Below are 15,419 nucleotides of genomic sequence, written 5' to 3' on the forward strand. Positions count from 1 at the left end.
ACTCCAGCCTTTTGGATATGAGATTAAATGTTTTATGAGGCGACAGTACAGAATGTCACGTTGTATTTGAGGGTATTTTCATACATGCAGTCAGGTCCATAATTACTGGCACCCTTGATAAATATGAGCAAGAAAATACTGTATTAAATAATACAAATCCTGAGCTACAGTATATTGTATGCTCCCCAAAAAATGGGAGAGATTATGAGTTTATTTTTTTACCAAGTAATAAAACCAAAATCTCAAAGATGGCACCCCTGTTTTCAATACTCTAGCACGCTCCCCTTGCGAAGATAACGACACAGCCTTTTTCTGAGATTGTCATTTTGTCACTTTTATTGTAAATAAGAATATAATATATTTCTGAACATTTCTACATTAACTTCTCTAGGATATGTGGGACGCTAACGTCCCACTTGGCCAAAAGCCAGTAAAAATGCAGAGCGCCAAATTAAAATATATTACTATAAAAATCAAACTTTCATGAAATCACACATGAAAGACACCAAATTAAAGCTACACTAGTTGTGAATCCAGCCAACATATCTGATTTCAAAAAGGATTTACGGCGAAAGCACACCAAACGATTATGTTAGGTCAGTACATAGCCACAGAAAAACACAGCCATTTTTCCAGCCAAAGAGAGGAGTAACAAAAAGCAGAAATAGAGATACAATTAATCACTAACCTTTGATGATCTTCATCAGATGACACTCATAGGACTTCATGTTACACAATACATGTATGTTTTGTTTGGTAAAGTTCATATTTATATCCAAAAATCTGAGTTTAGGCGGGACGCTACTGTCTCACTTGGCAAAAAGCCAGAGAAAATGCAGAGCGCCAAATTCAAATGAATTACTATAGAAATTACTATAAACATCCAACTTTCACTAAATCACACATGAAAGATACCAAATTAAAGCTACACTGGTTGTGAATCCAGCCAACATGTCAGAATTCAAATAGGCAGCGGCCTCCTGGGTGGCGCAGTGGTCTAGGGCACTGCATCGCAGTGCTAACTGCGCCACCAGAGTCTCTGGGTTCGCGCCCAGGCTCTGTCGCAGCCGGCCGCGACCGGGAGGTCCGTGGGGCGACGCACAATTGGCATAGCGTCGTCCGGGTTAGGGAGGGTTTGGCCGGTAGGGATATCCTTGTCTCATCGCGCTCCAGCGACTCCTGTGGGCGCAGTGCGCGCTAGCCAAGGGGGCCAGGTACACGGTGTTTCCTCCGACACATTGGTGCGGCTGGCTTCCGGGTTGGAGGCGCGCTGTGTTAAGAAGCAGTGCGGCTTGGTTGGGTTGTGCTTCGGAGGACGCATGGCTTTCAACCTTCGTCTCTCCCGAGCCCGTACGGGAGTTGTAGCGATGAGACAAGATAGTAATTACTAGCGATTGGATACCACGAAAATTGGGGAGAAAATGGGATAAAATTTATTTAAAAAAAAAAAAAAAAAAAGAATTCAAATAGGCTTTTCGGCGAAAGCAAACAATGCTATTATCTGAGTTAGCACCATTGTAAACAAAGAGAGATAAGCATATTTCAACCCTGCAGGCGTGACACAAAACGCAGAAATAAAAATCTAATTCATGCATTACCTTTGACGAGCCTCTGTTGTTGGCACTCCAATATGTCCCATAAACATCACAAATTGTCCTTTTGTTCGATTAATTCCGTCGATATACATCCAAAATGTCCATTTTGGACAAACTACTTTTGTAATACAACTACGTATTTTTTTTAACATTAATAATCGATAAAATTGAAGACGGTATGATCTGTGATCAATACAGGATTAAAACCAACTATAGCTAGCTTTCTGGTCACGCGCTTCTAACAGGACACTTCAAGTGACTCTCGTTCAAGATGGCCGTACTTCTTCATTACACAAAGGAATAACCTCAACCAATTTCTCAAGACTGTTGACATCCAGTGGAAGTGGTAGGAACTGCAAGCAGGTCCCTTTAGAAATCTGGTTTCCCAATGAAAACTCATTGAAAAGAGTGACCTCAACAAAACAAAAAAATCTGAATGGTTTGTCCTCGGGCTAAATAAGTTATGTTATACTCACAGACATGATTCAAACAGTTTTAGAAACTTCAGAGTGTTTTCTATCCAAATATACTAACAATATGCATATCTTATCTTCTGGGGATGAGTAGCTGGCAGTTGAATTTGGGTATGCTTTTTATCCAAACATGAAAATGCTGCCCCCTATCCTAGAGAAGTTAATGTGGATGCTACCATGATTACGGATAATCATGAATGAATCGCGAATAATGATGATTGAGAAAGTTAGATGCACAAAGATCATCACCCCAAAACATGCTAACCTCTCACCATTAACACTAGTGAATAATGATGAGTGACAAAGTTAGAGGCATAAATATCATACCCCTAAAAAATGCTAACGTTATTGGTAATGGTGAGAGGTTAGCATGTTTTAGGGCATGACCTTTGTGCATCTGTAACTTTCTCATTCATCATTATTCGCGATTCGTTCATGATTATCCGTAATCATGGTAACATCCACATTAATGTAGATGTGTTCAGAAACATATTATATTCTTATTTACAATAAAAGTGACTTGAAAATGACAAAACAAACCAAAACAAGCTGAAATTGCATCCAACAAGTATGTAGAGTCACTTGATGTTAGGAATATGGGACCAAATACTCAACTTTTGAATAAATGTAATACAATATCAGTGAATTGGTCCAAATACTTAGGAAATCTTAAAATTGGGGGATTAGATAAATAAAGTGCTTTAATTTCTAAATGGTAAAACAGATGGTGCCTAAAAGTATTCACACCCCTTTTTCAAAATGTTCTTGTTATGCTTTAGTCACATAAGTTGCATGGACTCACTCTGTGTGCAATAATAGTGTTTAAAAGGATTTGTTTATGACTAGCTCATCTCTGTACCCCACACATACAATTATCTGTAAGGTACCTCAGTTGAGCAGTGACTTTCAAACACAGATTCAGCAACAAACACCAGGGATGGTTTACAATACCTTGCAAAGAAGGGCACCTATTGGTAGATGGTCAAAATAAAATAAAAAGCAGACATTGAATATCCCTTTGAGCATGGTGAAGTTATGAATTACACTTTGGATGGCGTATCAATACACCAGGTCACTACAAAGATACAGGTGTCCTTCCTAACTCAGTTGCCGGAGAGGAAGGAAACCGCTCAGGGATTACGCCACAATTTTACCATGAGGCCAATGTTAACTTTAAAACAGTGGCAGAGTTCAATGGCTATGATAGAACTGAGGATGGATCAACAACATTGCAGTTACTCCACAATACTTACATAATTGAGAGTGAAAAGGAAGCCTGAACAGAATAAAACTATTCCAAAGAACGTGTCCTGTTTGCAACAAGACACTAAAGTAATACTGCTAAAAATGTGACCAAGCAATTAACATTTTGTCCTGAATACAAAGTGTTATGTTTGGGGCAAATCCAATACAACACACTGCTGAGTACCATATTTTCAAGCATAGTGGTGGCTGCATCGTGTTATGGGTATGGGAGGACTGGGGACTTTTTCAGGATAAAAGTGAAATGGAGATAAGCACAGGCAAAATCTTAGGGGAAACCCTGGGTCAGTTTGCTTTCCACCAGACACTGGAAGACAAATTCACCTTTCAGCAGGACAATAATCTAAAACACAAGGCCAAATCTACACGAGTTGTTTACCAAGAAGAACATTTAGGTTCCGGACTGGCTGATTTACAGTTTTGACTTAAATCTTCTTGAAAATATATGCCAGACCTGAAAATGGTTGTCTAGCAATGATCAACAACCTTGAAGAATTTTGAAAAGAATAATGTGAAAATGTTGCACAATCCAGGAGTGAAAACGTCTTTGACTTACCCAGAAAGACTCACTGCTGTAATCGCTGTCAAAAGGTGCTTCTACAAAGTGTTGACTCAGGGATGTGAATACTTATGTAAAATAGATTTCTGTATTTAATTTTCAAGAAATGTGTAGAAGAAAAATCTCAACATGTTTTCGCTCTGTCATTATTGGGGTATTGTGAGTGTGTGTAGATGGGTGAGGGGAAAAATAATAATTTAATCCCTTTTGAATTCAGGCTACAACAAAATGTGGAATAATTCAAGGGTTATGAATACTTTCTGAAGGCACTGTATGTATGAAAATAAACTCAAACAAAAGGTGGCATTCTGTACTGTTGCCTCTAAAACCCCAAATGCTGGATTATAGAGCCAAATTAAAAGGTTTAGCTTCACTGTCCAAATAAATATGTAGGGGACTGTATGTGTGGTGTTCTGTCATTCTTACCCATCTCCTGGTGACCCCCCTGCAGAAGCTACTATGTGACAAGCTTGAGGAGCAGCTTGCTAATCTCGATGCTGCCCTGAAAAAGAGGGATCGCGCTGAGCGAAGGTGAGAACCTCTGAACCATGACTCTTGGTGTAAAACAGCAAATGACAACAGGAAGATAAATACATTTAGTTGGGTGGTTCTTATTAAAGAATATGAGGCTCAGTCCACAACACATGCAATTGGAGTCTACACTGAATTGCATTGGTTTGACAATAGAATAGGTACAATCACCCTGATCTGTTTATCGATCTCAAATATTTAATGGAGCTTACATTGCTTGACATGTCTTGTTGTACAACGGCAGTGGGCCTCTGATAATGGGAAAGCTGATTTTTTTTTTTTTTTTTTTTTATTCTATCAGAAGTTGTTTTAAATAAAATTATTGTATTTTCTCCCTCCAGAAAAGAACGTTTGGTCTATGTTGGAATAAGTGTCGAAAACATCATCACTCCCTCTGTAAGTAGCATTTGGTTGTTATGGTTATATACCATCATGAAAGTCCATTGCAAAACATCCAGAATTCTGTGTGTGTGTGTGTTGGACGTCCTTCTAAAATGGTCTGTCACACTGTTCACTGCCCAGCCTAGACTGATTGCTTCCTATAGTGTACTGACACGTTGCCTACTCTCATTTCAGTTGGAGGTAGAGGAAGAAAAGGAGGAAGAAAAGGAAGAAGTGAAGAAACAGAAGAAAGAGAAAAGCAAGAGCTGGGGTCGAAGGTCGACAAGGGCAAAGAAAAGCATAAGTTATAGGTATGAAGTCTGTACTAAACTCAGGGTTATTCGAATAGTCTGTGTTGTGTGGTTGGTCTTTATTATTTCAGTATGGTGGCTGTTAAATCCCTGAATAATTTCGACATCTTGTTTGCAGGTTTGATGAATTTGATGAGGCTATCGAGGAGGCAATTGAAGAAGACATCAGAGAGGCTGATGGTGGAGGTACAGTTGGAGGACATTATGGAATCTGGCAACAAAGTCACAGAATTATGAATTTAATTCAATGTCTCTTAGTTTTGTTCAGAAATTACTTCTGGCTGCAGCATTTCACCTGTGCGCCCCCTGATAATTGTGCATTGTTCAAGCTTTAAGAAGGGTTATGAATAGTCAAGTCTGAGGCTGTGTTTCATTTTAGATCTGTCAAGGAGCGTGAACGAGGGCAAAGGAGGGAACATCTACCCTGAATGAAACACAGCCTGAGAGCCTTTTTAACTCATGTAGCCTGCAAACAATCTTTCATTCTTTAGTCTAAGACATTGGGGGAGGGGGGGTGCTAAGTTGACATGGAATTGTTTTAAGATTGTCATACTATGGATAATTTAGCTATTTTGAATTTTAGGACCCCTTTAGGTATAGAAAAATACACTACCGTTCAAAAGTGTGGGGTCACTTAGAAATGTCCTTGTTTTTGAAAAGAAAAAAGCAAGTTTTTTGTAATTTAAAATAACATAAAATTGATCTGAGATGCAGTGTAGACATTGTTAATGTTGTAAATGACTATTGTAGCTGGAAACGGCTGATTTGTAATGGAATATCTACATAGGCGTACAGAGGCCCATTATCAGCAACCATCACTCTGGATGGAATAGCTCAAAAGAAAAATGCACATTTAACCCCTTTATGGGGGGTTAGGCACAAAACTACCTTCACACTTCCATAATTTAAAAAAAAAACAGTACCGGTTTCTTTGATGTGTTCTGTGACACGTGTGGGGGTCGTAGAGCAAAACGAAGAACACCATCGGGTTCGTGAGAGTCTCTCCTTTCCATAGAATAGTTTCGGGATGTCTCATGTTCTGACAAACACCGCTCTAGCTCTGCTACCTTTCACCCAGATGCGGAAGTATGACACTGGCGGATGCAGTAGATGGAGACTCATCCAATGCTAAAAAACTATCTCTAGCTTAAACTGACAGATTTTGATGGGAATTCTTTTGTTATGTAACTTTGATTGATGCACCGGTTTGTCAATTGACTCTAGGGGGTTAATGTGTGCCTGTTGGATTGTCTAAATGTTGACGTATGCTGCCCTCTACAGGAGCTGGTCGGGGCAAGGACATGGCCAACATCACAGGCCATAGCAGAGGGAAGGACATGTCCACCATCCTGGCAGCAGGAGAGGTTGGTGAGGGCAAGGAGAATGGACGCCCGCCACGGCCAAACGCCGGCCAGCGCAGGAAGAAGCGCCGGCGTCTCAACGACCTGGACAGCGACAGCACTGTGGAGGAGGAGGAAAGCGAGGACGAGTTCCGTCTCAGTGACAGGTAGGGTCATCTGGTGGGTGGGAGGTGTAGGGGTGCATAAGTCAGGACAAGGACGACAGGGTTGTGTTCATAAGGCACCAAATGGAAGACGACAGACTGTTTTCTGTTGGGTGCCATAATGAACACAACCAAAGGTACCACTTTATTGACAGCTATTACAGCCAGAAAGGTGTGACACAAAGGGGTGTTGAATTAATTTGTCTCATTTTCTTCTCTCCCCCTGCACACTTTTATGCGTAGTACGGAGGAAGAGGAGTTTGTGGCGTCAGACAAGAGCGACGCAGAGAGCGAAGCGGCAGTCGACTCTAACGACGACAGTGACTTCGGCAGTACGCGACGCAGAACTGCCAGGACAAGGAGGCCGGCCAAATGTCAAAGGAGCACTCGGCCGCGAAGGCGCCGCAGAGCGAGAGGGTACTCAGACGATGAAGAGGAGGAGACGAGTGATGAAGATGAGGACGAAATGAGTACGTTGGTGTCGTCAATTCCTCTTTGTTGTTTGAAGGGACATCACTCTCCAGAATTACATTTTTTTTACATTACATTTTAGTCATTTTAGCAGACGCTCTTATCCAGAGCGACTTACAGTAGAGTGCATACATTTTATTACATTTTTATGGATTTTTATGGATGAATTACACTTTGTTAGATGTTTTCAGGTCTCAAAAGTGGTCTTCTCCTGAGACAAGTTCCAGGCAATCTGTTTTGTGGATTCTGCTTTATGCCACAACCCAAAATAATTTGAAAAGGTCCTGATTTGTGGCACTTATGTTTTCCACTAATTTGTGGTTGAGGCCTTCGTTACAGTGGTTAGACAGCCGATTGGGTGGGACATGGATCCATCTTGATATTATAAAAATCTTATGGTCTGAAAACATCTGACATAATGACATTAAGTGTTGATTTTGTAATTGTCCTTTTAAAGACCAATAGGTATGTGGTGGCGGCCCTGTGACGTGGCTCTGTGTTGACTGGCTTCTCTCTCTTTGCTGACCTTTTTAACTAGTGTCAGAGGGCTCCAGCGAGTTCAGTGACAGCGACCTGGACTGTAGCCAACGCCGATCCCGCCGTAGTCATACAAAGAAGCAGGTCAACTACTGCGAGTCGTCCGGCGACTCCGACGGCTCAAAGGCCGGCACCAACCGGGACAAAGTCAAACCGCGGAGGCGCCTCGCCAGCTCCGACAGCGAAGGTCAGCCAGACTTTTTTTTCTAGACACGCACTCTTTGCCTCACTGCCACTGCTATTAGCGTATTTTTTCTGTAGTGTGTCTAAGTCATATGAATTAGATTCTTAAGCGAGTCCTCACTGGCCATTACTTTAACTGATATTAACAATATGGTTTTACCTAACGTCCACCGTTTCATGCCTTGCTCTTTCAGCAAGCTCCTCCAGAGGCTCGGACGTGGGCAAGAGGGAGAGGACTAGGTTGAAGAGGAGGGCTGACTCGTCTGAGGAAGAGTCCCAGCAGCGCCGCAGACGCCTCTCGCTGAAACGGAGGCGAGCCTCCGAGGAGGATGATGATGATGATTCCGACGAATCATCGGAGGGAGAGCGTCCGGTCCGCAAGCGTGTGAACCGCATTGACTCGGACGACTCTGACGAGGAGGAGAAGGAAGAAACAAAGGAAGAGGAGGAAGGGGGGGTGCTGGGGAAGGGAGCCAGTCCGTTGGACTACAACCTGGTGGAGCTGCACCCCCCTACTAACGGACAGAGTCCCATCAAGGCCCTGGAGGGCCTGGCTCACATTGGGCCCCAAAAACCTGGAGCCACAGCCGTCACCATAGCACCCAACGGACTGGAGTTGGCGCCACAGGACGATGATGAGGACGACCTGCTGGGGGTCACAGACCTAGTGGACTTTGTCTGCAATAGTGATGTGTTGTAAAACCAAGTTGTACGTTTGTTCATTTCTGTAGTATTGTATTTTTTTATATTATGTTTTTTTTCTCCACTGAAGTCGTCCACCGTTTATTCCTGTCCTCTTGTGTTTTTTGTTTTTTCCCCCCAATTCATCCTCGTCCCCTCAGTGTGGCCCCATCCATCCATATGAACTGGATGCCTTACGGGGAGAAGTTAATTCTCTTCACTCTTCGCACCTCTCGCAGTTGGATTGTACAGTCATTGAGAGCACTAACTCTAAAGGTTGTTTTGTGGCACGTGAATTAGCTTTGTCTTATCCTCCATACTTCGTCACCAATGGACATGCGGGTCAGATACTTGACGACAAATGAACCTACCTGTTTCTCCAGCCAACTTCCAGGGTTTCCTACTCAGGGGTATGTCCATGACCCCACCATACAAAGAATCCATCTCTCAACTTCATGGTTTTGCTCATCAGCCCCCAAACGGAAGAATGCAGACAGAAACTGGGAGGGACTAACTAGACTTGTCCAATAAACACTCATTTTTGTTTTCTGTTGTGTGACTTAATGAACACGACCCATGAAAACCTGTTCTGCTGAGAAGCTCCTCAGTGTTCCTGCCTGGGAAAGAGGATGTCTTATTGTAGGATATAATTAATTGTTTGTAGGAAGTAGATGTGTTTTAGCTCAGGTGGGCCTGAGCTTCAGCAAACAAAGGAATGGAGGGGTGCTCAACAACGACAAAAGTCACGAGAATGGCTGACCAAGAATTCATTTTTTTTATTGGTAAGCCATTCTTGTAGATTTGTATTGTTTAGTCTGTATACCTCTTGTAAGATTTCTAAATTTGTATATGAGAATAGAAGATGGCAGAGGTAAGGGGTCAAACTGCTTCCATTTACAACTTAAAGTGACATAGTTTTGTGGATCAGCTGCTGGAAACCAATCATTGTTTTTATCCCCCACTCTTTTCCCCAAACATTTAATATTAATGTCTTTCACTTTTTTTGATATTTTAATTCCACATTTTAATCCTCAAACAATTTATTTGTTTTGATGTGTTAAATTCTATTAGTCAGTTGTTTGACTAAACCCTTAAGCAGGTTTCCCACCCACATTAAGACCATATACAACAAGCATTGGATGAAAAGCATGAGCGCCACATAGAGTTTCCCTTGAGAAAACCGGACACAGAACCATCATCATCATGCTTGAAACAGCTTTTTTTTAATAGACAGATTGGGTGACCAGAACCCACAACCGTTCCCATACTTGTAATTACAATCTCCAAAAGAGTATTTGTCACAGATTTGTTAAATTGTTTTTACCCAAAGTATTGTAATGTTCTACTGTCACGTACAGTTGAAGTAGGAAGTTTACATACACTAACAGGCTGATTACACCGCTCGTGTCGCGTGTGCTGCAAAATACATTTAGAAATCTATGTTATTCAATTATTGCACCCACACTGCTTGCTCGCGCTAACAAGCGTCTGCGTTGCCAAGGGCTAAAATAGAAGTCAGTTCTATTTCTGACGCAGATCGCACTGCAAGTCCTGCCTCTCCCATCTCCTCATTGGTTTATATAAGCAGGTACCCACGTGGGATCTCCTAATTGGTTATACCCACGTAGGTGACTGAAAGACAAACAAGGTCAGTGGCGGTAATGCACCGGATTTTATGGAAGTTGCCAATCGCAATATAAAGTCGAGAATAAAAAGCCTGGAGGAGAGATGACTAGAAATGATTCAGTTGACCGTTTTACGTGTGGATTAATTGGAGGAGTAGAGGACAATGTGCATTTCAGGTAAAATAACTCAATGTTTATATCCCAGGACAAATTAGCTAGGAACAGGAAGCTAGCTAAATCGGACAAATTAGCTAGCAAGTGCAAGCTAGCTAGCTAAATTGACATAAATGTTTAATACTTTTCGACCTGTCTCCAAATTAATATAATTGGTTCAGAGTTTGTTTTGATATTTTAACCTGCGTGTCGTGATCGCGTTTGGTGTGGGGGTACAAAATACAATTACGCACGATGGCGCACGCGCGCAGCCGGTTTGGGATCCGTGTTAGGTTAGAGTCGTTAAACTCATTTTTAAACCACTCCACAAATTTCTTGTTAACAAACTATAGTTTTGGCAAGTCGGTTAGGACATCTACTTTGTGCATGACACAAGTCATTTTTCCAACAATTGTTTAGACAGATTATTTCACTTATAATTCACTGTATCACAATTCCAGTGGGTCAGAAGTTTACATACACTAAGTTGACTGCCTTTAAACAGCTTGGAAAATTCCAAAAAACGATGTCATGGCTTTAGAAGCTTCTGATAGGCTAATTGACATCATTTGAGTCAATTGGAGGTGTACCTGTGGATGTATTTCAAGGCCTACCTTCAAACTCAGTGCCTCTTTGCTTGATATCATGGGAAAATCAAAAGAAATCAGCCAAGACCTCAGAAAAATATTGTAGACCTTCACAAGTCTGGTTTATCCTTGGGAGAAATTTCCAAAACCCTGAAGGTACCAGGTTCATCTGTACAAACAATAGTACGCAAGTATGAACACCATGGGACCACGCAGCCGTCAAACCTCTCAGGAAGGACACGCGTTCTGTCTCCTAGAGATGAACGTACTTTGGTGAGAAAAGTGCAAATGAATCCCAGAACAACAGCAAAGGACCTTGTGAAGATGTTGGAGGAAACAGGTACAAAAATATCCACAGTAAAACGAGTCCTATATTGACATAACCTGAAAGGCCGCTCAGCAAGGAAGAAGCCACTGCTCCAAAACCACCATAAAAAAGACAGACTACGGTTTGCTACTGCACATGGGGACAACGATCGTACTTTTTGAAGAAATGTCCTCTTATCTGATGAAACAAAAATAGAACTGTTTGGCCATAATGACCATCATTATGTTTGGAGGAAAAGGGGGTAGGCTTGCAAGCCGAAGAACACCATCCCAACCGTGAAGCACAGGGGTGGCAGCATCATGTTGTGGGTGTTCTTTGCTGCAGGAGGGACTTGTGAACTTCACAAAATAGATGGCATCATGAGTTAGGAAAATTTTGTGGATATATTGAAGCAACATCTCAAGTCATCAGTCAGAAAGTTAAAGCTTGGTTGCAAATGGGTCTTCCAAATGGACAATGACCCCAAGCATACTTCCAAAGTTGTGGCAAAATGGCTTAAGGACAACAATATCAAGGTATTGGAGTGGCCATCACAAAGCCCTGACCTCAAGCCTATAGAAAATGTGTGGGCAGAACTGAAAAAGCGTGTGTGAGCAAGGAGACCTACCAACCTGACCCAGTTACACCAGCTCTGTCAGGAGGAATGGGCCAACATTCACCTAACTGGTTGTGGGAAGCTTGTGGAAGGCTACCCGAAACGTTTGACCGAAGTTAAACAATTTAAACTCAATGCTACCAAATACTAATTGAGTGTATGTAAACTTCTGACCCACTGGGAATGTGATGAAAGAAATAAAAGCTGAAATCAATCATTCACTCTACTATTATTCTGACATTTCACATTCTTAAAATAAAGTGGTGATCCTAACTGACCTAAGACAGGGATTTTTTACTCTGATTAAATGTCAGGATTTGTGAAAAATTGAGTTTAAATGTATTTGGCTAAGGTGTATGTAAACTTCCGACTTCAACTGTATATCCTGTTTTTTTTTTTTATCAAATGTTTTCATCAAGTGGTATTGACTGTTTTTAATTAATTCATTATTGATACGAAACAATATCAAGGCAGCTCCTCAGTGCATCATGCCAAATTACAGGTGTCATTTAGTCAACATTGAAATCTGTTAACCACCACATTTACAAGACTTTCCTTTTAAATAAACGTTTGATTGTATATAATGTGACCAACTAGAGTAGACCAATCCTGGTCTTCTCACATCTAATGTGTGCGCATGCACCTGTTTCTAAAAACCCTAGTTTAGTTTTTGTATACTGTATACATATATAAATATTATTTTAAAGTGTGTGCTGCCAACACTATATATGGATTAAATGCCCATGTTTTAGACAAATGTTTTAATATGCTAATATTTAAAGGGATTTGTTATGTGTGAAATCACTGAGTATTTACAGAAAACTCTGCCTATTTTCTTTGTCCATCAAATCGTGAGACTTTAGTATAACCATGTCAGCATTTTAACCATTATTTTACGTTGCATTTTTATAATGTATTTCTTTCTATATCAAACCCTCCTTCACGTGTATTGTTTTCCTCCCTAGCAAACCATCAAGTGGCATAATGTTTCCTATGTACCTTCTAGTCAATACTGTGTGTAGGTTCAAAACCTGGAAACTAGATGTACTTACTGAGTACAAATAACTACCTGTCGTTGTTCATCAGACTATTTTGAAGTAATTATTTTTGTCATTTTCTTCCCTGGTCTTTTCGTAACCCTCTGACACCACCAGTGTGCAGTGTTGATTGTAGAGAACACTACACTTGCTCTAGTCTCCCCTCTACATCTTACTGAATCAACTAAATAAACCTCTCTCTGATCTTAGAAAGCCTATCCTTTTGTCTGTTCTGAAATATGAGCTAAGTTTGGTTTTAAGGTTACATTTTGAGGTCAGTTTAAATCATCATTCTGGGCCTGTATTCAGAAAGTGTCTCAGTAGGAGTGCTGTCCATATAATCTTATTCATTATGATCTACAAGGTAAAACTGATCCTATATTAGCACTACTATTCTTAGTCTCTGTGAATACAGGCCCTAGCCTCGAATCAAGAGGATTATGAATTGAAGGCATGCTGGATTGATCTTTGTTTGGAAAATGGTCTAGCAAAACCTCAGTAGGAACTAAATTGATGTGTGTATGTGTAGTTTTTACTGTAATAGGCCTATATATTTAGAGGCTTTTTTTTATCATGGAAAAAACTATTTGGCAATTTTTTACAATTGTGTCTCTTTATAATTGTTTTCCTTGTAGAGGAGTTGTGATATTGGCACAACTGTTTTGTAATGAATTAATCGGAGACCTGGCATGTTTTGTTGGACATCACTTTGTTATGTGCAGACCTATGCGCCGACCGCCCTACGGATTTGCGAGGTTCAATAACCACAGACCTCTAAATTCCTTTGCTCAGCAGTGTTCATTGAGTCCTGCTACTGGACAGGAGAGCATAAACCAACCACTGGAGGCATGGACAATACCTGGGAGGACTGCTGGGTTGTGTTCAGTAGGCACAAAATGGAAGAAAATGTGGTGAATTGGGGAGATAGTAACTGAACTTGTCCAATAAGAAACGCTTGTTTTTGTTTTCCGTTGTGCCCCAATAAACAAGACCCTCGTCAGAATCAGGAACAGTTCAAGATAAATGCGCTCCAATTAAGAAATTAGGCCTGTTTTGTAAATTTGTATTTTGTAAAATAGTTTTGGCATGTGTTCTTCACTGATGGTAAACTCTTATTTTTGGTTGATCACAATGTTTGATACAGTTTGAAGTAAAGGATGATTTCCAAGGCAAAATGCTATTTCTGTGCTGCCTGCAATGCACTCAACTAACATGGTAATATTGACTACAGTTACCACAGGATTAGTTTGTCTGCTCCTAAGCTTCTACTGGCAGTTCAATTGTGGGAATTTGACAAAAATGACTAGGGTTGGTTTACCATTGTTTTGGGATGAAGAAATGTACGATTTCTGATACGATGTTCCCAAGATATGAAGTTTCTTAGCTGTATGCATGAGTTTGACATAGTCAGTGGGCATTTTTTAAATCAATGGTAGAAAGACAGTAGTTGGGAGGGGCAGTGTCAGTCAGGTACTACAGGCTGTCCTCTGCCGGGGGGGGGTTGGTGCCAATGATTCAAAAGTTTGTTCATTATTGTCTATTATGGGTAGATATGGAGGACTGAGGATGCCACTACAGGTCTGGTGTATGAATATAATCCCCTCGAGGGGTTGCCTATGTTTTCTGTTCCTCTTCAAGACCTTTTTGTTAACTTTCCTGTATTTTCTTTCATGAATAAGATCTTGTACATTTGTCATAATAAAAAGGTTTATAACCTGGTATGGTAGGCGTACTTGTTTTCTGTCAGAGAAAGGGAGAGGACATCATTGTGGTGTGAAATATTGGTCAAATAAATGTGAAATTATTAGCTTTATGACTAATGCAGGCGTATCCACATAAACCTCCGGAAAAAGTGGTGAGGAGGCATGTCCTCAAAGATGCATTCATGGAAGTTTAGTTGCTGTTTTTTTTTTTTTTTTTCAAAAAAAAATGTTGACTTGTGTTGGCTGTATGGTTTATTTACATATTATATATTGATATCTTAACTCATATTTCAGTCTTTTTTTCTTTTTTTGCTAATGGGTGTGTACCCCTTTCTATCAAATGTCTGTCAAATACTTTTTGTCTATTTAGGGGATCCTTTTTTGGCTCAAGAGCACCCCTGGTTGTAAAGGTTCAGTATAGTTTCTTTATAACCCACCAATTGCAGTGCTCAGAGGATAAATGGGATGCCCGTCCAGGTAACCTCAATTAGGCTACACTGTCAACTGCAGAAACTGGTTTGGAAGGTAAGGCGACGTAGGACTAGAAGGCTGTGCTAAAGCCGTGTTCACATTGGCAGTTTGAAGTAACTCAAATCCTATTTATTTGCATATTTGAATCTGTTCTTTTTCCTGCAGTCTGAACAGCCAAAAAGCGCATGGAATCTGATATTTCGTGCCACATTTCAAACCACCTACAAATCTGATTCCTGGCCATGTGACTTGTCTGTATGGTCAAATATGATACATTTGCCACCAGTTTTAGACTGTTATTTGGCATATCTCGTTGCTTGCTAGCTACTCTGTTGACAGTTTGACAAGAACATGTGGTAGTTAACTAGCTTGTTAATTGTTTACAAACAAATTAGTGAATGTGCTCAGTGTTGCCATGTTCGCTGTTTTCC

General features: G+C 40.7%; 1 protein-coding gene across 1 annotated transcript in view; it reads left to right on the top strand.

The window, feature by feature from the left end:
* The window catches only part of rsf1b.1 (remodeling and spacing factor 1b, tandem duplicate 1), a 44,020-nt gene extending 34,982 nt beyond the window's left edge, over window positions 1-9,038 (top strand). Inside the window, exons 9-16 of the mRNA XM_038988481.1 lie at window positions 4,342-4,421; window positions 4,763-4,817; window positions 4,998-5,113; window positions 5,232-5,299; window positions 6,395-6,620; window positions 6,861-7,087; window positions 7,627-7,812; window positions 8,003-9,038. Coding sequence (XP_038844409.1) covers window positions 4,342-4,421; window positions 4,763-4,817; window positions 4,998-5,113; window positions 5,232-5,299; window positions 6,395-6,620; window positions 6,861-7,087; window positions 7,627-7,812; window positions 8,003-8,508 — 1,464 coding nt within the window. The 3' untranslated portion in view covers window positions 8,509-9,038. The remainder of the gene's footprint in view (window positions 1-4,341; window positions 4,422-4,762; window positions 4,818-4,997; window positions 5,114-5,231; window positions 5,300-6,394; window positions 6,621-6,860; window positions 7,088-7,626; window positions 7,813-8,002) is intronic.
* Window positions 9,039-15,419: the final 6,381 nt, after the last annotated feature.

This window comes from Salvelinus namaycush, chromosome 3, assembly GCF_016432855.1.
Source record: "Salvelinus namaycush isolate Seneca chromosome 3, SaNama_1.0, whole genome shotgun sequence".
Classification (NCBI taxonomy): domain Eukaryota; kingdom Metazoa; phylum Chordata; class Actinopteri; order Salmoniformes; family Salmonidae; genus Salvelinus; species Salvelinus namaycush.